The following is a 22,311-nucleotide window of genomic DNA, read 5'->3' as shown; positions in this document are numbered from 1 at the left end:
TCATAGAATGCCCCTCCTGCAAATCACTTAGGATACAGAAGATTAAAGAAAAAAACACAAACTTAAAGTAAATGAGATTTTTAATAACAATATACTTACCTACAGAATACATACTCCTTTTATGTTCACATGAAACATTTCAAAAAATATAGTATATGCTGAGACAAAATTTTGAACAACAAAGAACATCAATCTTATATCAAACTCCCCTTGAAAACAGAAGCAGAGGAAACACTTCCCAACAAAATGTATAAGGCCAACATAATATGATACTAAAACCCGAAGAGGGAGCTGTATAAGAAATAGAATTTACATAGTGAATTTCTTTTTGAATAAAATGAGAAAATGCTAAATAAAATAATAGCAAATATAAGCTAGTAATAGGTAGAAAAAGATAATGCATTACAGCTAAGTTAGTTTATTCTAAGAATACAAGGTTTAATGTTTGAAAGTCAATGTTAGATGTATTAAGAAGTATTTGATAAAATCCAAATTGCATATAAAGTCACCATCATCATCATTATCAGTAGCAGCAGCAGCAGCATCTTAATCTCTAAGATTCTAAGGAAGTTAACTTCCTTAAACCATACAGAGTTTCTCTAAGAAACCTATAGGAAACATCTTACTTAGTGGTGAAATATTAAAAGCTTTCACCCTGAGACAAAGAACTAGAAAAAGACGCTTGCTAATATCATCACTATTTAACATTATAATGGAAGCAGTAATCAGGATAATAAGGCAAGAAAAATAAATAACAGGTATAAGAATTGGAAAAAAAGAGAAAACTGTCATTCTCAGGTGATATGATTGTGTATATAGTATATTCAAAATATTTGACAGATAATCTATTAAAATTAATGGGTGATTTCAGCAAAGTGGTTGAAGATGAGGTCAATATACAAAAATAAATTGTATTTCTATATATACTTAGGAACAAATCCAACTAAAAATGTACAAGACCACTACGAACAAAATCTCCATGGTTTCTTGCTATTTCAGATATTCCAAAACGCTTTGAATATTTTATTATAGTCAGTATTAACACATCAGAAAGAAGAGAAACTGACTTCTCATTAATACAAGTCATTATGAAATAGTATTTTCCATATTGAGGTTTGTTGTGGAAAACTGAAGTGAGGAAAGCAGGCCTCGATTTACTCAATATTTTCAAAAGCAAGGTAAATTAAATTCAGTTTTGAAAAACATTGGAGATAAATTTAGAATAGAAAGTAGCCAGAAAGATTTTGCATATAAGTGTATTTTAAAAGCATTTACATTGTTTTCATGATACCTAGTTTTTTTCATTACATAGAAGTAGAAACAGTTTTTTTTCCTGAGAATAAATAGCTGACCTTATCAAGAATGTGAAGAAGGAAACAGTTCAATTTATTTGAGCATTTAAGATTTGAGAGAGTGCAAAATAATGGTAGATTTTACAATTATACTACCCAAATATGAACTAAAAATATTAATGCTGACATTTCTAGAAACGTGCTAATCAGCAGCATGTTCCAAAAAAGCAGTTTCCTAACCTAATAGATTAATGTTGAATTTTTAAGGGCTCCCTTTTGATTAAGGTATGATTGTGCCTATGAAAATAATTCAGACGTGAGCAATAGTGTTCTGTCTCTACGACAGCTTCATCTTCATAGTCTTATTGATAATATTTTCACAAATTCATAATTCAGTATTGCAGTGAAATTTGGAGACTTTCAGTAAATTATGTTTGATAGAAAAAATTGAAAAATTTATAAAATAGAGTTCAAGTCTCCTAGCTGAATTCTGAAAAATACCATACAATTGAATATCAAAATTCTCACTGATGTGTCACATATGTACACATGAAACCATAAGACTATATTTACCTCTTGCAGTTAGGGCACGTGGTGATATTACTTCCATTTCATTTTCCTATCAACACATTAAAGTTACCAGAAATAAATTAGACCAGTTATTGTGAGATGACATCTGGTAAGAGAACCTTGAAGCTTATTAAGATACAATAAATGTATTCTTACACATATCTTTGAATGATTTAGTAACAGAATGTCTACAGTTGATGCCCTTTTTGTTACATAGCATGGGTGTGCTGAAAAGATCTTTCCTATTCTGGGCCCTTTTTAAACCTGAAGCAGTATTCCCAAGAATGATCTATGCAGCCTCTAGAACCTAAAGAGGTTTACCAACTCATTCTTCTTAGTGGTGGAAACTACATGAAGCAACAATCCACCCCTTACTTTGGAAGTAATGCCAACATGTCCCAGTTTATTACAGTCCTAGAAATTCCACTGCTGTGATGAGCCACTGAATCTTCATAGGTTTCTCTCTCACCATCATATCCTTGTTCACTTCTCATGAGCCTTGGCTAAATGCTGCAAAAAATTAACTAGAACTCCGTTCACACATCTGCTACGTAAGATTACCATGATTACAATGATCAGAGTATAAACTTCATGGTCAGGTTTTAAAAAGATAAGGAGAACTTTGGAAAAATGATGGTCATATAGGTAGATGAAAGAAAATAAACAGAAATTTGTATGTTTCATGTTTGTTTAACATAGGCTTTTTTTCTAGCATAAAAGATTTTAAGTGTTTTTAAATTATGGAATTACAGCATTTAAAAATTCCTGTTTTATATCATATGACCTTTACAGTTATATTAATTTATATCCCATCCACTTACAAAAAAGTTTTAAGGCAGGGCATTTATAACTGTGTAGCTAAGCCAAATGCAGTTTAGGATAATTTTATGTCCTGAGAAACTTCATCATCTTCCTGCAGTGATACATTGAGAACACAATATCACCTCTGTTGTATTCTCACCAAAAATACATAACCTGAATACAATGAGAAGAAACTATATAACAAACACAAATTCAGAGATATTCTACAAAATAATTTTTCAGTAGTCTTTAAAAGTATTAAATTTGTAAAATACAGAGAAAAGATGAGCAACTATTCTAGTTTAAAGGAGACTAAGGAAAAATGACAACTAAATGCAACTTATGATTCTGGATTAGATCTCAGAGTAAATATAGGGCATTAGTAAGACTACTCACAAATTTGATAAGGTTGATTAGATCATAGTATTACATCAATGTTAATTCCCTAATTTTGATAACTGGAGAACATGGTTGAAGGGCACAAAGACGCTCTTGTAAGTATTTTGCTGCCACCTTTGCACACTATACTAGCTTGTAGGATAAAAGAAGATGATGTTAGGAAAAGTTTCTCAATGTTAGGAAAAAAGTCTGTAACAATGTTAATAGGATAAACACCTTAGAAACTGGTTTATCTTCAAAATAGTACACTAAACGTATTTTAAGACCAATATTTATATACTATAGCTCGTACTTACTTCATCAAATATAAAATCCTCTAAATCTATTTCTCTGTATTCTTCATCGGATTCTTCATTCTTAATAGCCTCTAGAGCTGTTGTCAGTTTCTTTCGCAAAATAAAGCCCTTCCAAACTGCCTAAACAAAAATGTAAAGTATGTTATACAAAGTTATAGATCAAACCCTAAACCAGATTATCTGTGTTATCCCATTAGGAAGATAAAACATCTTAGACCTAAGTTTAATGACACAATAATCTGTTTTCTGAACTTTATGTGACACTTAAAACTGAAAGATAAATTAAATGACGACATGTGTCTAAAGTTCTGAATCTCAGGAGACTTTCCTTGTAGTAAGCAAAAAATAATCTTTAAAACTCCCTCAACTGCACATGTAGGTCAACCAATCAATTATGTTACAATTCCTCCAGGACCCATTCTAAACTAAGAAGAAAGAGATACAAAGCAAAACCCATTTTGCTAATGTTCAAATGATTATGTATAAAATAAAGCACAATTAAGAAAACATCAACATATATAAATGGCCATATTATACAGGGAGTATTATGGCCTATAATGATGAATTAATTTCATTTTTAAATAAATTAAGCATAAAATAACAAAATTTAAAACATTCAGATTCCTCAATAATCCTGGAGTAGGATGAGCTTTCCTAACTATAACTCCAAGTACAATGTAGCTTGTAAAAAATGAATATCTTTATATTTATAAAGAATATATTTATGCTCATGCGGAATGAGCTTCAGAATATACTGCGTAAAAACCAAGGGAGAAATAAGTGTTTTTTATGTTACTGTTTAGCTATGAAAAACTGTGTATAAATATATACATTACATTTACACATATTTTGAAGTATATATGTATATATATAAATTTTAAAAAGCTCGAATTATAAAATTAATTTTAAAAATGGTTACCTATAAAGGCATAAAACAGGGTAGAATGTATAGCAATAGAAGCCAGACTTCTCTAAATACATCTTGCTTGGATTTGACTTTCAAACTATGCACATGCTTAAGAGAATTGTGAAACAAATTAAGTAAATATGAAACAGAAAGAAATACCTAAAATATAAAAAATGTTTCATGCTGTGGAATAACCATACAAGTTATTTAAAGTGACTTAAAATAGATTTATTTGGCTACCCCCAGGTGAAATATACTCAAAAGACAAATTTGGCCACAAAAGAGATTTTAAAATGGTTTTCAGTAATCATATTGTTAGTAATGAGATTGGTATTTTCATTCTGAAATATATATATACAGAAAGAGAGAGAGAGCAAAGTGAAATATACAAAATGGTGAAACCCTGTATGACAATAGCAGTCACCCACAACCTTTGTTAACAGCCAGCCTAGGAAGCCAAACCATAATCTCTGCAGCAAATAACCCAGAATGCTAAGTGACAACCTCTGCAGCAATTAGCCAAGAATGGTCAAAACTTGATCAATGACCCAGCTTCCTTGTTTTTAACTCTGCTTCTAACTCAGGAACAACCAGAGAAAGCCAAATATGCTTCCCAAACCAATCACATAATATGCTCTACTTCTAGTCTCTCCCTACCCACTTTCCCCATGCCAACAACCTCCAATAGAGCATACCTGAAGTGTTCCCTTTTTCCACTAAAAACTTTCCCACTCCCTTCCATGTTTTGGGGTCTCTGCCAAAGGCAAGTGATGATGGCTGACTCCCTCATTAGCATATACTCTGAGTAGCCCATTTTTTTCTCATTTGTGTGGTCTTTATTTCCACTGTATACGTATGTGTGTGTATACACCCACATACACATACACAAGTACACGCAGGTTGGAGGAGTGAGAGAGAGGAGTAAAGAAAGCAATTATGATAATGTCAGTAAAAAACAAGATTTTCTATAGAAGAAAAGAGATGCAAATATACAATTAAATAAGTAAAAATCCTATAGTCCTAACTATAATTTCAAAACATCAATATGTACCCATGGTATATTTTTTTCCTAAAAATATCTATCTGCAAACTAAGTACATTGAATGTACATTATATAAATAATGACCATACCAGTAGAAACAAGTATTTCTAAAATCCAGATGGGGTGCTCTATATGTCATTTCCATTAAAGAAACCAAGGATCTTTAGACAAATGACTGATTCTAGGCCTGGGGCAAAATGTATGTCAAATGAACCTGGAACATTGTGTCACATTAGAAAGCAAGGACAATTTTAAAGACTACTAAATTGTGGCAAAAATTGAACTTGATGAGACTACCACTGGCCAAATAAAAGACCACCATTTAAGCAGCAATAATAATACTAACTGCAATGAAATCAAACACATATATTTAAAATCTGTGTTTATTATCATAGCACCCATTTTGGTGACCTTTGGAGGATGCTAGGAGACCTCATTAATCTAAAAATTGGTAAATTAAGGAAAATTGTTAATATCAAGCATTTAACTTGCCTTTCTAATTTGAACTGTACCTTAGGATAACTAGTTAAATAAAGTTTTTTTTTGTATTTTTACATACTTTAGTTAATAAATAAAGAATAGTAGATAGAAAGTATCACCATTGTGCAAACCATTAATACAATAATTGATCTAGGCAATGTTTACCAATGGCCAGTAATATTCCTTAAAGAGAGGCAACCAGATACTATGTATCTCATTTTTGTAATACAACCACCACCTATGAAATATTCTTGCTAAAAAAAAACCTGAATCAGAACAAACAGTAGATCTTACTATCAATTTACAGAAAACCAGGAGATGATAAACATGTTAAATGATGTCACGAGGATGCATTTGGCAAAATTCAGAAATTGGAAAACCCTATAGGACAAATGACCTGGTTACTTCAATAAATAAATTGCAAGAAAAAGAAGGGAGTTGCTGTATAATAAAAGACTTAACATATAAAAGTTTGAGTGATGACTTGTATTTTGATTAAGAAAAATCTGCAAAGATGTATTAAATGCTACAGGAATTTGTAATACTGATATGATATTTGGTGATAGTGAAAAATAATTGTTATTTTTAAGGTTGGTAATGTACTGAAATTATATTCAAAGCAATATAATTGCTTGAATTATAGAAATTCATGCTAAAATATTTATGAAAGGAATAATTTATTTCAAATAATCTAGTGATGAGGAGGGAGATGTGAATTGGTTTTAAAAGAGTCAATATTGACCAGTAGTTCAACTCATGTTGAAGGTAGGTATATGGGGTCTTGGATCTTCTCTGTACTTTTGAAATGTTTTGTAACTAAATGTTTAGAAAGTCACAGATAGTGCACTTATCTTTTTTCTTACAATCAATAAAATTACATAAAGTGAGAAATCAAGCTTCACGTGACCTTACAAGCTTCTTTTGCTGGTTGTCATTCATAATTTCCAATGATTAAGGATATAACCACGATTCTTGATGGAAATGCAAAGGAACAGTATTCTTCCACGGAGCCCACCCCATACAAATCAAGGAGGGTAAATAAGTAGCATGGTTTTCAAAATTTACTGAATGTCTATTATATACAAGGCACACATGACATAGCAGTGACTAAAACAGACAAAAAAATCTCTAATCATGGACTTCCCATTTTAAAGGGGACTGAGACTGAAAATAAAATACACAAGGGAACTAAACTGTATGCTAAATAAATGCTATGGACAAAAATAACAGTCACAAGAGATGGGGAGCATTGGGGAGGTATTGCTATTTTAAATAGGGTATCCTAAGGACCTCCCACTGTGTATTTAACATTTGAATATATGTGCATAATGGAGCCTATGAGCCACCAACCTAAATATACCATCAGCAGGCAAAATTAATAGCCGGAATGTTATTCCTTATACCCTTGTTCTGGCTTAAGCTCAGTAGAGCAAGATTTCTGCAGTGGCCTACAACTGCTGTTTTCTATGCATTCTTGCACTCTCATTCTGTGGCCAACTGGTCTTGCACTACTCAAATCAGAAGCTGTGCTATAGCTTCTACTGCTGCCAATAGTCTTGAGACTGTGGTCCTGAGCAGGAGTTGGAGATGCTGATACAGATGGGCATACTGTGCCTCAGTGATACTACTGTATTGGAATTTACAAGCTTTTCACAAGTGGTGAACCCAGTCCTTAATTATGCTTATTAATAGTCTGATTTCTCTGATACAGTAGAGTAGAGATTTTCTTTTCCCAGACTGTGATAAATACTCGAGTCATTCAATGTTAACCTTCCTTCTTCCCAAAAAGCTGTGAGAAGCTCAGGCTTCTAGGAATAGGCATAGTTACCTACCCTACTTTCTGAGTGGAGAGACAGCACTGTCAAAGAGGCTAGTTCCTCATAACTCTACTCCTTTACCCATCCAACATGTCTGGCTTGAAAATTCAATTATCCTTTTCAAACCCTGAAACATATCCACTCCGTCTACCCCCAGTGCCACTTTATCTTCCTGGAAGAAACTTGTTTCAATCAAACCTCACCATCTATTTCAGCAGCCTCCTTTATAGCTTTCTCCAAGGCAACCTCACCACAGGAGAAGTAAGAAATATATTGTCACACCCTCGGAAGAATTACAATTTATTTTGCTATTGCTTATGTGTCAGGTTTCAGATTCCATTTACACATACTGAGATCTCTTTTCCAGGAAAGTGTGCGGTAGGTTTGAGACTCCAGGAGGGGCTATGTTATCTAGTCTATTTATTGCCTAAACTATGTTTTTCTACTTTTTACTGATACAACTTTCTTTTTACCCAACCTACAAAATTCTAACTCAAATTATGATTGTTATCAATATTTTCAAGAAAGGTCAAAATTATTTGTAAAGGGAAAAATATAAAAAATCATATAGGATTGCCATGTAGATTAAACTAGAAAATTTAAACACAATGATAAGCATGTGATTATCACCTAATATGCACTCAATAAATATATTTCCCCCAATTTCCTTGATGCTTTATTTCTAACAACTTTATTCACTTAGTTTAACAAATAAGAAAATCATGTGATATTTAACATTGTATAATGTTAAAAAATAGTTGATTAATTTTAATCATATTTACCTCTTTTTTACTCTTTTTAACTTACCCATTATGGAGCATACCATCAGCTCTTTGCCCTCTTTATGATTGGCATGTCACATGGTCTGGATGACTAGTGCATGCAAGCTACCACAGAGATAAATAACACTATTTTTCTTTTACCTCTTTCATTTTGGTATTTTAAAAAATTATTTTTATTTCTATTTTATTTTATTTATTTATTTTTTATTTTTTTGAGACAGGGTCTCACTCTTTCACCCAGGCTGGAATGCAGTGGTGCAATCCTGGCTCACTGTAGCCTTGACCATCCGGGCTCAAGAGATCCCCTACCACAACCTCCTGAGTAGCTGAAACTACAGGTACATGCCACCCAGTTAATTTTTGTATTTTTTGTAGAGACAGGGTTTTGCCATGTTGCCCAGGCTGGTATTGAACTCCCGAGCTCAAGCAATCTGTCCAACTTGGCCTCCAGAAGTGCTGAGATTACAGGTGTGCTCCACTAGGCCCAGCCTTAAATTTTCATATCTGGGTATTTATGCTCTCTTGGTTACTTGCTTTCTTTCAGAACGCCTTCTCCCTAACATGGCAAATGGGCCAAGTGGCTTCTTCCTGCTAGGGAGGTACCCTGCATATCCCTTCCTCTGCAACCCTGTCCTGGAAAGGTTCCAAGAATCAGGGAAACATGCTCTCTTTCTCTAGATTATCTTTTTTCCTGAGGTCATCTTATCTTTTTTTTTTTTACCTACCTTCCTCCCTTTTTAAAATATCAACATAATGATATCAAGATTGAGTGCAGACCTAGTGAAAAGAAGCTGGCAAGGGCAACCTTTAATCCAGCGCTAAGTGACATGAGCCAAAGGATTGATTCACTGTGGCTCAAAATGGATCCTGCTCAAATCATCAGGGTCAGGGCTTCTGCAAAGCTCCAGACTATAAAATACATAGCATGTGTGTTTTCTGGTGTGTCACACAGAGATATCTATATCTCCCTCATGAATCTGCTTAGGGTCAGAAATTCAAGACCCAGCCATCTCTGTTTAGTTTATCAGAAATAATGGTCATGTAAACATGTGGGTAAGTAATGTTCAGATTCTTCTTCTAACTTATTTATTTCTGACTAAGTCACATTTTTATCCTAGTAATCTATCTATGATTAACTCATCTCTCTTTCTCATATATTCAAATCAATTCTCTGGCCTGACAATTCTCTACTGGACATATCTGACATCTTTTTGTTCTCCAACTATCATCAACTCTTACCCCCCGTAGCATACTATATACTTGCTCCTTGTTGAAACTGCACACATCTCTACCCCATGTTACCCCTACATTCTCTTAAGATTCTAGTTCTTATGGTGTTCTTGTTGTGCTGAAGCTTACTACCATTCTAGTGACATGAAATCCTATGTTAAGTAACATTAAATCCTATGTTATTTTACTTACACCGTCCTTTATACCTAGAATTCCTATCTCTTACCTATCTACATTGAGTCCTACTATTACTTAAGGCGTAGCTCATATCCTTTAAGTGAGGCAGGGTAAGTGCTATAGCAGAGGAAAAATGCATAATAATCCAAAAACAAGAGTTTATCTCTTGATCACATAACAAACACTGAGAGTAAAGAAGCCAGTGGGACAGCACTTTAACATGAGGTGACTTGGGTGCTGTCTCCATTTCAGCCAATCAGAAAGGGAAAATGAAATGAAGGAGTGTCTGTGGGAGATTTTATGGGGTAGATCTGAAAGTGATATGCACAAATCTAGCATTGAAATTCATTTTTTTTTTTTTTTTTGAGACAAAATCTCACTCTGTTGCCCAGGCTGGAGTGCAGTGGTGTGATCTCGGCTCACTGCAACCTCCTTCCCCTCTGGGTTCAAGAGATTCTCATGTCTCAGCCTCCCAAGTAGTTTACAGGCACCTGCCACCATGCCTGGCTAATTTTTTTTTTTTTTTTTTTTTTTTAGTAGAGATGAAGGTTTCACCACGTTGGCCAGACTGGTCTCGAACTCTGGACCTCAAGTGATCCACCCACCTTGGCCTCTCAAAGTGTTGGGATCGCAGGCATGAGCCACTGCGCCCGGCCTATCATTCACGTTCTAATGACGAGAACTCTGAGAGCTCAATTGCAAGGAAAGCTTGGAAATCTAGTCTGGCTCTATGCCAGGAAGAAGAGAAGAATGTGGTTTTGGTGAACAGAGAGCAGTCTCTGGCACATCCTTCACAAAACCTTTCATTTTGATCCTTCTTAAGCCCCGGTTGTTTCTGCTATATCACACTGTACTCCCTCAGAATGTTTAGGCAGTCTAAAATTCATATTTTAGGATGAGTCATTTAAGAAGCTAGATGATTGTTCCCAACAGATGTGAAAATGGAGTTCACTTCAATGATTTGAAGTAATAGGATGTACAAAAGAGGCTTACATTAAGTTACAAAGAAAGACTGAATGATGCTTCCTTTTGTTACTGATACAAAGAAGCTCAACCAAAGAACTCACAACAGAGGTATCAGTCACAACTAGACTACTTCATAAGGTAATGAACCTTCTCTTTAGTGAGAGGAATGAAGCAAAAGTTGAATAGTTGTTTACTGTCAATGCTGAAAAATGTATTGTTCATCCACCGATGACAGGTGGGAGTTTGGATGCATGGCGTCTACATTCCTTAGGTAGCAAAATAACATTTGGAGATAGTAAGTGAAGTTTCTTTTTATTTTTTCTCAGAGTTTCCTTGAATCAATTGCTGTCTCCTCACTCCCACTTCTATCAGGTAACAAAAACAGCTTTGCCTATGCACTGTTCTCAGGAGGAGTACAGTATAGACAAATTAACTAAACGGAAATACTGGATACCTTGATTAGCAACTCAGCAAAGGTGTTTCTCTTGAAAGCTATGTCTTTAATATTAAGAGCTGAGAACTTGAGAGGAAGGGTAATTTCTTTTTTTCTGAATTTTAAGGCCATTTCTCCAGTTGCTCTTCCTAAATACCTTGGAGACCTTCCTGATTCCTATCTCTCATGTATTTACTCTCAAGATAAAATCAACATATATTCTGGAATGTGATATTCTTACCACCTCCGCTGCTGATACTCGGGTCCGTGCCGACGTTATCTCTTGCCTGGTTTACTGTAATAGGATGCTAACTGATTTGGCTTTTTCTGCCTCTGTCCTCTTACAGTATAATTGTGACAGAGAGTAAACTCGACCACGTCAATCCACTGTTCAAATTCCACCAATGTCTTTCCATATCATATAAGACCTTTGACTTTTAAATCCTACTTTGCTCCTTTTCATCACTCTCTAGTCACACTGGCCTCTTGCTAATTCCTAAACACTGTGAGTAGGCTACTAAATCATGGCCTTAGAATCTGATGTTCCTTTGCCTCGAATATTCTTCCCACAGATATCGAATGGCTAAGTCTCTCTCCAATGTCACATTTCCTGGTCTTACACATCCATCCTATCTAAATTGATAAACTTTTCTTTGATACTCCCATCCCACTTTTCCTGCTTTATATTTTCACCCACAATATTTCTCATAGCTAACATATTTATGAACTGCATATTCCAACAGAACGTAAGTTACAAAAATTTTTGTAGCAAGAAATATTTGCTGAATGAATAAAGGGAAATGCTAAATTTTGTTTAATTACTATCATTTAACATGAATTTCTACAGATCTTATTTTATTTAGTTTATATCTGCATCCTCCACCAGGATATAAATTCCATGAAGGTAGGAATCTTGTTGATTTTAAGTTTTATTTCCTGAGCCTAGAACAATTCCTGACAAGTTGTACCTTCTAAAAAAATTTGATGAGTAAATAAATTTTTAAAAATGAGTGTGATCAACATGAATTTCGTTTTAAAATCTGGTCTTGGAATATACTTTGTGAACTGCCTGTGGGGACCAATTGGTAAGGTACCGCCAGTGGCATCTAAGAGTTGAGAGAAGTTCCTGGACAACAGAAAGAATGAAACTGGGAACCTCAGTCTTACAGCTGTGAGCAAATGAGTTCTTCTAGCAACAAGTTGGATTGGAAGAGGACCCAAGCCCCAGATGAGATCTAAGGCCCCAGTCAACACTTTGATATCAGACTGGTGAGACACTGAGCAGAAAATCCATCCATGTTGTGCTCGGACTTCTGAGTTACAAAAATAAATGGTAATGTTTTATACTGCTTAAAAAGAAAACCCTGGTCTTGGTGAGATTGAGTCAAGTCTATTAATTATTTGCTTTCTAAATTTTTAAATGAAAGTATTTGAAAAACTTTAACAATTATTTTGGTAGATTTTCAAACATATAGAAATAGCTATCACGGCCAAGCAAGACCTGCTTTGGCTAATCAAATGTTAGCAGATGTGACAAATGACATACTTGATGAGAAGTTGTTGTTGTTTTTTGAGACAAGGTCTCACTCTATATCCAGGCTAGTGTGCAGTGGTATGATCATAGCTCACTGCAACCTCACACTTCTGAGCTCAAGCAATCCTCCTGCCTCAGCCTCCCAAGTAGCTAGGACTACAGGTGTGCATCACCACACCCACCTAATTTTTGTATTTTTTGTAGATATGGAGTCTCGCTTTCTGGGCCAGGCTGATCTCGAACTCCTGGCTTCAAGCAATCCTCCTGCCTTTACCTCCCAAAGTGCTGGTATTACAGGCCTGAGCCACCACATCCTGCCTTGATGAGAAGTTTTAAATATGGTTGTGTGGTCCAGCTTGACCCTCAGTCATGCAATGGTATTTTGTATTTAAGGCTTATTCCTTCAATCCAGATATCAAGCAGAGCCACAGCCAACCCGCAGCTAACCTGCAGCCAACATGTCACTTGAATAAGAAATAAATCTACATAACTGTAATCACTGAGATTTGGAGGTTATTTTTAATACAGAATAAACCATGAAAGACAACTAATATATCTTTTGTAACTATGTTACCAAAAGATTGAAATTAACCTGAATAAGAATAGCAGCCTTCTCCCTCTGTTTTCGGATATTCACAATATTTTCTCTTTTTCCTTTCTTTAAAATAGTCTGATTCTTGATGGAAGAATTTGGCAGGCCTTCTGTTGCAGCAGTATGTAGCCTTGTGGAGAAATGAATCTGTCTGCGCATGAGGTAACCACGCCAGTATGACTGGATTACCACAGCTGCCATACTATTAAGAGGAGAAAAAAAAACACACACTTTTTTATTATCTGTAAATACAGAGTTGTAGATAAAAGGTCCTCCTAAACAATATTTTAAACAAAGAACACATAAAGTATTATTTAAAAATAAGACCACTTCTTTTGTTTAACCATTGTCATAGAAGTAAAAATAGTAAGAAAACCTTCCAATCTGAAGAAAAGAAATGGGCCAGTAGTTGGGTATGTGGGTAAAAGGGAGTTTCATTTGTTTCTTTTAAGGAGGGAGATTTATAGAGATCTTGTATCATTCTGGGGATATTTGTCCAGAGAGAAGGGGAAAAAGTGGTGAGGCAGAAGAGAGAGGACGAATGTAGGAGCCAATGTTTACTTGGCAAGAGGGGGTAAAATCCTATTCCTTGTGGAGAAATTACCTTCGAATGTAAGAGGAAGGAGGCTTCCTTTACTGTAAGAGGAAGGACCCTATCAGGTGCTTAGGAGCTTCACTTTCTTCTCTGCCCACAAACAGTTAAATTACACTCTTACAGACTCAGTAGTAAATACTTAACATTTTTCTGGTCCACATCTACTTGCCAATTTCAGGCACTGAATGGATCAATGTTATGTGTTTTCCATATCTCCTTAAGTTAACCAGCAACATTAGCAAAATGTGATTTAAAATGTACATTGATTATAAAAGTGGATTGTCAGTGTGTTTAGTAATTTAACTGTTACTAATCAGAAATGTTTTACTTTCCCAACATAGATTATTAGAGGAATATTATCAAGGTAAAGAGTGTAGTCAAAGTGCTGACTATTCTCTCTTACTCTCTTTTCAAATTCCTGACATTGGCTTAAAAAGATTAGTAATTCTTGGCCTATCTCCATTTCCTAATGCTCCCTTGAAATAGTTTTCAATAATTTTATAATTGCCAAATCCAATGAAACTTCTCCATTCCTCATATAATTTAGTTTAAGGCAAAGTGGAATGAAGTGATAAACTCTACTAGATATGACCACACATTTTTTTTCTCATAGTAATACATTTCTGGGAAATTAGAAAGGAATTACGAAGCCATTTTCTATTGCTGTTTTGGCTTATTATCGGTATTACTATCATCATCATTGTTAACATCATCATCCCCATTTTATGTAAGGCCAGTAGAAGGCTCCAATCTGTTTTACTACGAATAGAATATTGAAGTTAAAGGCTAAAATATATGGTCTAAGATAAGCTATTTGAATTTCCAGTACTTTGAAAAAAATATTCATGTTCCAACAAATCATTTCCTCCTCCTAGGGTAAACAGAACTTTGTAAATTTTGATATAAATGTAATTCACATTTATTCATTCAATCATCCATTCATTACGTCATCTTTTGAACAAAAATGGATTAGGGGATTTCAAAGCACCTTTAATAGGCACTTTGGGTGATAAAAGAATCAGAAAACACATTTGTAATATGTAACCAGTAAAAATTAGAAGGCTTATGGGAAAACACATCAAACCTGAGACAGTATCTTATATTTCTTTATAGACACATGCAAGTTTCACGAACTGTAACTGTGAATTTCTTGTAAAGTCATTGATTGCATGAATTCCTCAGCCTAATATCATCAAAATTCCCCAGGGAAAACAAAAACAGAAGGTAGATGAGGGGTATTTTCTTCAGTGACACTAACATATGGACTGCTTTTCACTACACTGAAAGCAGATAAAGAAGCTGACTTTATGGTTTCCTGAATGTAGGGTGCACTACAGGTTAAGAAAAACAACTCCATGATCATCATCATGATCATCATATTTTTGGCAAAATTATAATGTCAAAAGTGTCTTTAGAATAAGAGCACATGTAAATAATTCTTAGGAAACTCTTATACAATTGGCAGTGAATCTCCTGAATCACTGAATGTTAAGATTCAGCAATGGGTATACATTTTCTTTCCCGTTTATTCTTTGGGTCTTTAGTTTATCTATATTTTCAGTTCTTCTTCCTTACTTACTATCATCATTTGGCTATTTTATTTAGGATTAAGAAGTTAAAAATATTGTTTATATGAAATTTCAATAGGCAACATTTGAAGTGTTTGGAGCAAAGGCAACCAATTAAATAAACTGATAAAACATGAATCAGAAAATATTAAAGCCACTTTTGAGAAATATTAAAAATTTACATTAGGAAACATAAGTTAGTTTCAGCATATCAAATTACTTAACCTAGCTCCCAGAGTAATAAAAATTACTCTTTACCCTGACAACTTTTGAAAAAAGGAAGACTGGGAAAAGCAAGATTTGCTAGTTACTGTGATATTCTGATATTTGCACTGCTCAGCACCAGTAATTTATAAGAGAAGATAAATCTGAGCAATTTTTCTTTTCTTAGCTTGACTCTGAGGCCAAAAGTAAAAAGAACAAGAAGAAATTGACAGGCCAAAGTAAAACCTAATCCTTGCTGGTTCAATAGTCATTAGCTTTCTAAAATTATTTAATGGTTATAAGGGGGTTTACTCGATTAATCATACAGAATATTGCCCCACCTTATGATCTATTAATGCCAAAAAACTATAGCACATACATTCAAATACGTGCAAAGATGCTCTTTAAATGTTTATTAAATCAATGGGCAAATAAATGGCTTGTGCAAAGGTATATATATATTTTTATTTTGTTTATTTATTTATTTTTGAGATGGAGTCTCGTTCTGTCACCCTGGCTGGAGTGCAGTGGTGTGATCTCAGCTCACTGCAACCTCCGCCTCCCGGGTTCACGCCATTCTCCTGCCTCAGCCTCCCGAGTAGCTGGGACTACAGGCGCCCGCCACAACGCCCGGCTAATTTTTTGTATTTTTTAGTAGAGACGGGGTTTCACCGTGTTAGCCAGGATGGTCTCGATCTCCTGACCTCGTGATCCGCCCGCCTCGGCCTCCCAAAGTGCTGGGATTACAGGCGTGAGCCACTGCGCCCGGCCTGCAAAGGTATATTTTTAAAAAATGAAAATACTTGATTACTCAGAAAATGTTTTTATTATTTTTAGAGTGTGATATTTTATTTCTCCTTAAAACATATTAATTATTTAGAAATTACAAGGCAGAAAAAAACTCACATTTACTCATTTAAATACTACTATAAATTAAATGAGAATTTAATCAAATTAATATGCACTATAATTAATGATTTGTGCACCTCATGAAAACATAATGCACCTCACGAAAACATAATGGAATCGGTATGAAATATGATTGTGATTTGAATCCTTCAGCAAATTACTAGGTACCATTGACTAATATCATCCATCAAAAGTAGTAAACATACATCTATAAAAGAAACACTATTTATATATCTTACATTTTTTCACTAGGCTCAATATTTTGGTGATTCCTCAGCAAAGAATTTGTCATTACTACTTCCTCAAATGGGATTCTTATGGTGGGAATACTGCTTGCCTTGCTGTCTTCTCTCTTCTGACACACTAATATTTCCTGATGTCTTCCTTCCATATTTTCACATGTGGAGGATTTGCTTAATGGGGAGTGGCTGGAGACAGAGTCCATCCATTTCTCAGGAATATCTGGTGAGTCTGGATTACCTTCATGTGCACAAGAGTAGAAGACTCCATTTTGCAGAGTGCTGTCACTGTTTGTAGGGGCCAAATGATTTTTCTGGGCTTCTGTTTCATCTTTCTTGGTGATACTTACATCCCCTCGTTCGTGTGCATGTCGGTATTCAGTACTAAGTATCATCAATTTCTTAAAATAATGACAGAGATTTTCTGCAGTATCCAAGGTAAATACATCTCTGAACAAATAAATGATGAGAACATTTAATAAGAACAGTACCAGCAAATATTAAAACTTGTGCAAGTTTTGAAAATTTCACCGTATGGCCTCAAATGAATATTACACTTCAGTACAACATTCATTATAGATTATTTCTAGTTGTTTATATAAAAATTGATCTCGTTTATAACAAAATTTGAAAACATTTGTTTAGTTAATTTAGATCCATCAGTCCAGACAAAATGTCTGGAAGTTTTAGGACCATTTTTATTCTAGGTATTTTTGGTATAAATGAATGAGAAAAATTCATGCTTTTATTACCATAAACATGAGAAATCATGGCTGACTAAATTTGGAGAAGTTATTTATGAAATCAAGTTAAAAGTGCTTTCTACATTGACTTTTGCCACGCAAAATATTTGTATTGGACTTTTAAACAAAGAACTTACATTATGGGAAAATTTTTATTCCGATTTATCTCTGGAAAAATAATAATCTATTGCAAAGAGAATTCAAGTACTTTAAGACATTAATGCCTAAGATTCTCTTGAACAACGATTGGATTTCTAGCTTTTGAATTTTATAACTTGTATAATTAATCAAATTTTAATGTTGGCTGGATTTGAAGTTCTCAATAAGAAATGTAAAGGACTTTTCACTTGTATGAGCCTTATTCTTGGCTACATTTTGTCTTCCTTTATTTTTATTTCATGTCTAAAAATTTTTGCTTATTTCTAACTTATATTTTCTGGCTATATTTAATGTATTGCCACAAGCTGCCTAATTTTTTTCTGAAAAAATACAGTATATAAAAAATAAAATGTTAATCACATCAAACAAAATGAAAGTTACAATTATTTCCAAAAATGTAGAGACAATTTGATAGCTCCTATGCTCACAAAGGTAATTTTAGACATTAGCATAGGCTCATCCAATATATATTTTATATTTTGTATTTCATTCATTTCATTGGCTAATAATGCAAAAAAAAGGTTCAATATTAGAATATTAAGTGTTTATGGTTACTTGTTGAACTCACCACCACTTATGCATTCAACATATAAAATATAGTCTGTTTTACATATTATAAAATTAGAATTTTCTTCTTCCTATAGTCTTTCCATTTTCAATGCTAAAATAAAACTTAAGTTGCAATAAAATAAATAGTCCAAAGGACTACATTTAAAATCTCATGTTGAAATTTGGACTTCAAGGGAATGTCAAGAGTCACCTTTACATACAAAATTGTATATTACCACATATATACAAGTAAATATTATTTTAGATTTGCATAAAGACAAATGTAAATAATCGTAGTATTTGCTACATTAAACATTACTTATAACAATTGAAATAATTTTTAATGATGTGAGATTTCTTTTTAATCAAAATAGACTATGTTCAAAAATATTTACACAGAAAACGAACTTTTACATAGGACAAGCATATATAAAAGTATCAGTAGCAAAACCTTAAGAATATAATTTAGTAGGAAAATTTAGACATTTGGAAGTGCATGTTATTTTTCCAATTGCAATGAAGAGTCATTGTAAGTGAAACAATACAAAATCATCTTTGTTTATAATTTACATTTCCTGACATAATGCAAATTAAAAAGTACAGTTTTAGAAATATCAATTATAATGCATTCAGAATTCGAGGTGGGGAATAGGAAGTTTTCTTTCTTCAAAATTTGATTCTGATTACTGTCAACTTCTGTAGTCTAAATGGGTGCAAGTGCTGACTGCTTTTTTCTACTGTGCTCCCATGATACCTTGATACGTAAGTATATGTACACTATTTTAATATGTAATATAAATTACATGTGTTATAAAACTTAACCTCACTCTATTCTAGGTGTTTACCCAATTTTCTCTTATGTTAATTTGTGAATTATTTGGGGATAAATAGTCTTGCCTACAATAATTATTGAATAAAATTATGACTGAATACTTATGAATTTTTGCCTCTTGTCTTCATGCTATCCACATGCTTTCATTTTCTTTATCTAATATTGTAGCATTTAAATATTTGAAATTATGTTCAAAATACATATTAATATATTTCAAGAATAAAAACATGATGCCCAAAGTTTTTAAAGGTAGAATATCCCCAAAACACACTGTTCTAATCCAAAAAAGTATAATTGTGTTAATCAGAATACTTTAAAATCACATTTATAAATTACATTATTGATTCTAAATACATCAATGGGAAGATCACAATCTTACCCTTTTCCAGTTATATAATTTTCAATTAGCAAGTTGAATTCTCGAATCTGAGACTGACAAAGCGCCAGGAAACCTGCTGATCCCAGTTGATTGTGTTCTTCAGAGCGGCTTTCTGAATTAGAGTTTAGTATATTGCCATTAAGGATTCTCAGAGCAGGCAACACTTTAAGTAGAGAATCCCTATTGAAAACAACAAAAAAGTTAATAATCCTGATCTTGATAAGGAGAGTATATATCTAAATAACCATATACTGATCATTTAAATAATACAAGCATAGGATATATATCTCAGAAAATGTGACTGTAGGGAAAATGATAGAGTTAGATTTTGTTGTTGTTGTTGTTACATTTCTTTAAAAAGTATGGCATCAGGTCATATACAAAGTAAGTTTTAGAGTTAGTTCTTTAACCTTTTTCTTCTAAAACACAAATGAAAGATTGAAACTTGGAAACTCAGGCTGGAATTTGGAGTGTAAAAACATGCATTATGAAAAGAATAATAATATTAGATAAACTTTTAAACAGAAGATAACTATAATAATCTTACCAAAAGTTGTCTTTTATTTCAGAAATAGAGGTATATTCTGTTTCTCTCAGTAAAATATACTCAGAGTAGGACTAAAACAAAAGAGGTAGGATATTACCCTGTTTATCATGATCTGGAACATCTAAAATTATATTTTCTCCTGAATCTTGCTAAGGATTATAAAGGTAAAAATCTTCAAGGTATTTGCAAAAGTCTATATCAATTTTTGGTGGTGCGCACCTGTAATCCCAGTTAGCTGGGAGGCTGAGGCAGGAGAATCACTTGAACCGGGGAGGTGGAGGTTGCAGTGACCCAAGATCGTGCCACTGTTCTCCAGCCTGGTGACAGAGCGAGGCTCCATCTCAAAAAACAAAAACAAACAAACAAAAAAACAACAAACAAACAAACAAACAAAAAACCAAAAACTAATGCTGTGAAAAAGCCAGGTCAGACAGCAAGAGCTTTCCATCAAGCTCAGCCATTTAGAACTACTAGCCGAAACCCTTCTCAAGGAGAGTGTAGGTCTCTTTTCACCAGGCTGCTGATAGTTACAGGGGAAAAGTGAACTCCTTCAATAAAGTTAATCCCCTAATTAAAAACTAATAGTTCCTATGGGGAAACTATACAACTCTAATGAAAGATATCCAAGATGAACTAAATAAATCAAGAGATATCCCAATGGGGGGTTCATGGATAGGAAGACTCAATATTGTCCAGATGTAAGTTATTCCCTTATTGATCTATAGATTAAACTCAATGCCAATCAAAATTATAGCAAGGTATTTTGTGGATATCAACAAAGTGTTTCTAAAGTTTATATAGAGAGGTAAAAGATCCAAAATAGCCAACTCAATATTGAAGGAAAACAACAGTTAGAAGACTGACACTAACTGATTTCAAGACTTAATATGAAGCTATAGTAGTAAAGACAGTATGGTATTGGTGAAAGAATAGACAGATCAAAGGAACAGAATAGAAAGTCCAGAAATAGACCCACACAAATATAGCGAACTGATCTTTGGCAAAGGAGCAACACCAGTACAATAGAGCTAAGATAGTCTTTTCAACAAATGATCCTGGGACAACTCAAAATCCACATGAGTAAGCATGAAGCTAGACAGACTACACCCTTCACAAAATATTATCTCAGAAGGAATCAAAGACCTAAATGTAAAATACAGAATGTTAAAACTCCTAGAATATAATATAGGAGAAAATCTAGATGACCTTAGGTATGATGGTGATTTTTTAGATAAAATGCCAAAGGTATGTCAGTGTGTAGGAAGGAGAGTTCAAAAATCACCAAAGGTATAAATCAAGGAAAGAAAAAATACATTTGATTTCATTAAAATTAAAATTTTCTACTGTATGAAAGACAATCTCAAGAGAATGAGAAGACAAGCCACAGACTGGGAGAAAACATTTCAAAAGATATATCTGTTTAAGAACTGTTATCCAATATATCAAAGAACAAAAGTCAACAATCAGAAAATGCACAAACTAATTTAAAAATAGGCAAGAAACCTCAACAGACACCTTACTAAAGAATATATACAGATGACAAGCCAGCATATAAGAAGATGTTCGACATGATATTCATTAGAAAATTGAAAATTAAAATAACAATGAGACAATGTGATACCACTACGTACCTATTAGAATAACCAAAACCCAGAAATACTGACAATACCAACTGCTGGTGAAGATATAGAGCAAGAGAAACTCACATTCATTGCTGGTGGGAATGCAAAATGGTACAGCCACTTTGGAAGACAATTTGACAATTTCCTATAAAACTAAATTAAATCTCACCAAATGACCCAGCAATAATATTCCTTGGCATTTATTCAAATGAATTGAAAATTTATATTCACACAAAAATCTGTAAACAGATGTTTATAGCAGCTTTATTCATAATTGCCAAAACTTGGAAGCAACCAAGATGTCATTCAGTAGGTGAGTGGATAATAAACTGTGCTACAACTAGAAAATAGGATATTATTCAGTGCTAAAATGAAGTGAACTAGGAAGCCATGAAAAGAGGTGGAGAAAAGTTAAGTGCATATTATTAAGTGAAAGAAGTCAATATGAAAAATTTCACATACTATATTGTTCCAATTTAATGACATTCTAGAAAAGGCAAAACTATTTAGACAGTAAGATCGCTAGTTGTCATGGGTTGGTGGGAGGCAGAGATGAATAGGCAAAGCACAGATTTTAGGGCAGTGAAACTATAGTTTATCATACTACAATAGTGGATACATGTAATTATACATTTGTCAAAACTTAT

General features: G+C 33.7%; 1 protein-coding gene across 4 annotated transcripts in view; it reads right to left on the bottom strand.

Moving 5' to 3' along the window:
* LRRIQ1 (leucine rich repeats and IQ motif containing 1) overlaps positions 1 to 22,311 on the bottom strand; it is a 226,345-nt gene that overhangs the window by 114,053 nt on the left and 89,981 nt on the right. For all 4 annotated transcript variants that reach the window (XM_063694186.1, XM_063694187.1, XM_063694188.1 and 1 more), the window contains exons 15-18: positions 19,496 to 19,675; positions 16,834 to 17,283; positions 13,319 to 13,520; positions 3,359 to 3,478 (exon numbers count right to left, since the gene is read on the bottom strand). In XM_063694186.1, coding sequence (XP_063550256.1) covers positions 3,359 to 3,478; positions 13,319 to 13,520; positions 16,834 to 17,283; positions 19,496 to 19,675 — 952 coding nt within the window. The remainder of the gene's footprint in view (positions 1 to 3,358; positions 3,479 to 13,318; positions 13,521 to 16,833; positions 17,284 to 19,495; positions 19,676 to 22,311) is intronic.

Source organism: Gorilla gorilla, chromosome 10 (assembly GCF_029281585.2).
Source record: "Gorilla gorilla gorilla isolate KB3781 chromosome 10, NHGRI_mGorGor1-v2.1_pri, whole genome shotgun sequence".
NCBI lineage: Eukaryota > Metazoa > Chordata > Mammalia > Primates > Hominidae > Gorilla > Gorilla gorilla.
Note: the sequence above shows the minus strand (reverse complement) of the source record. Positions and strands in the feature narration are given on the sequence as shown.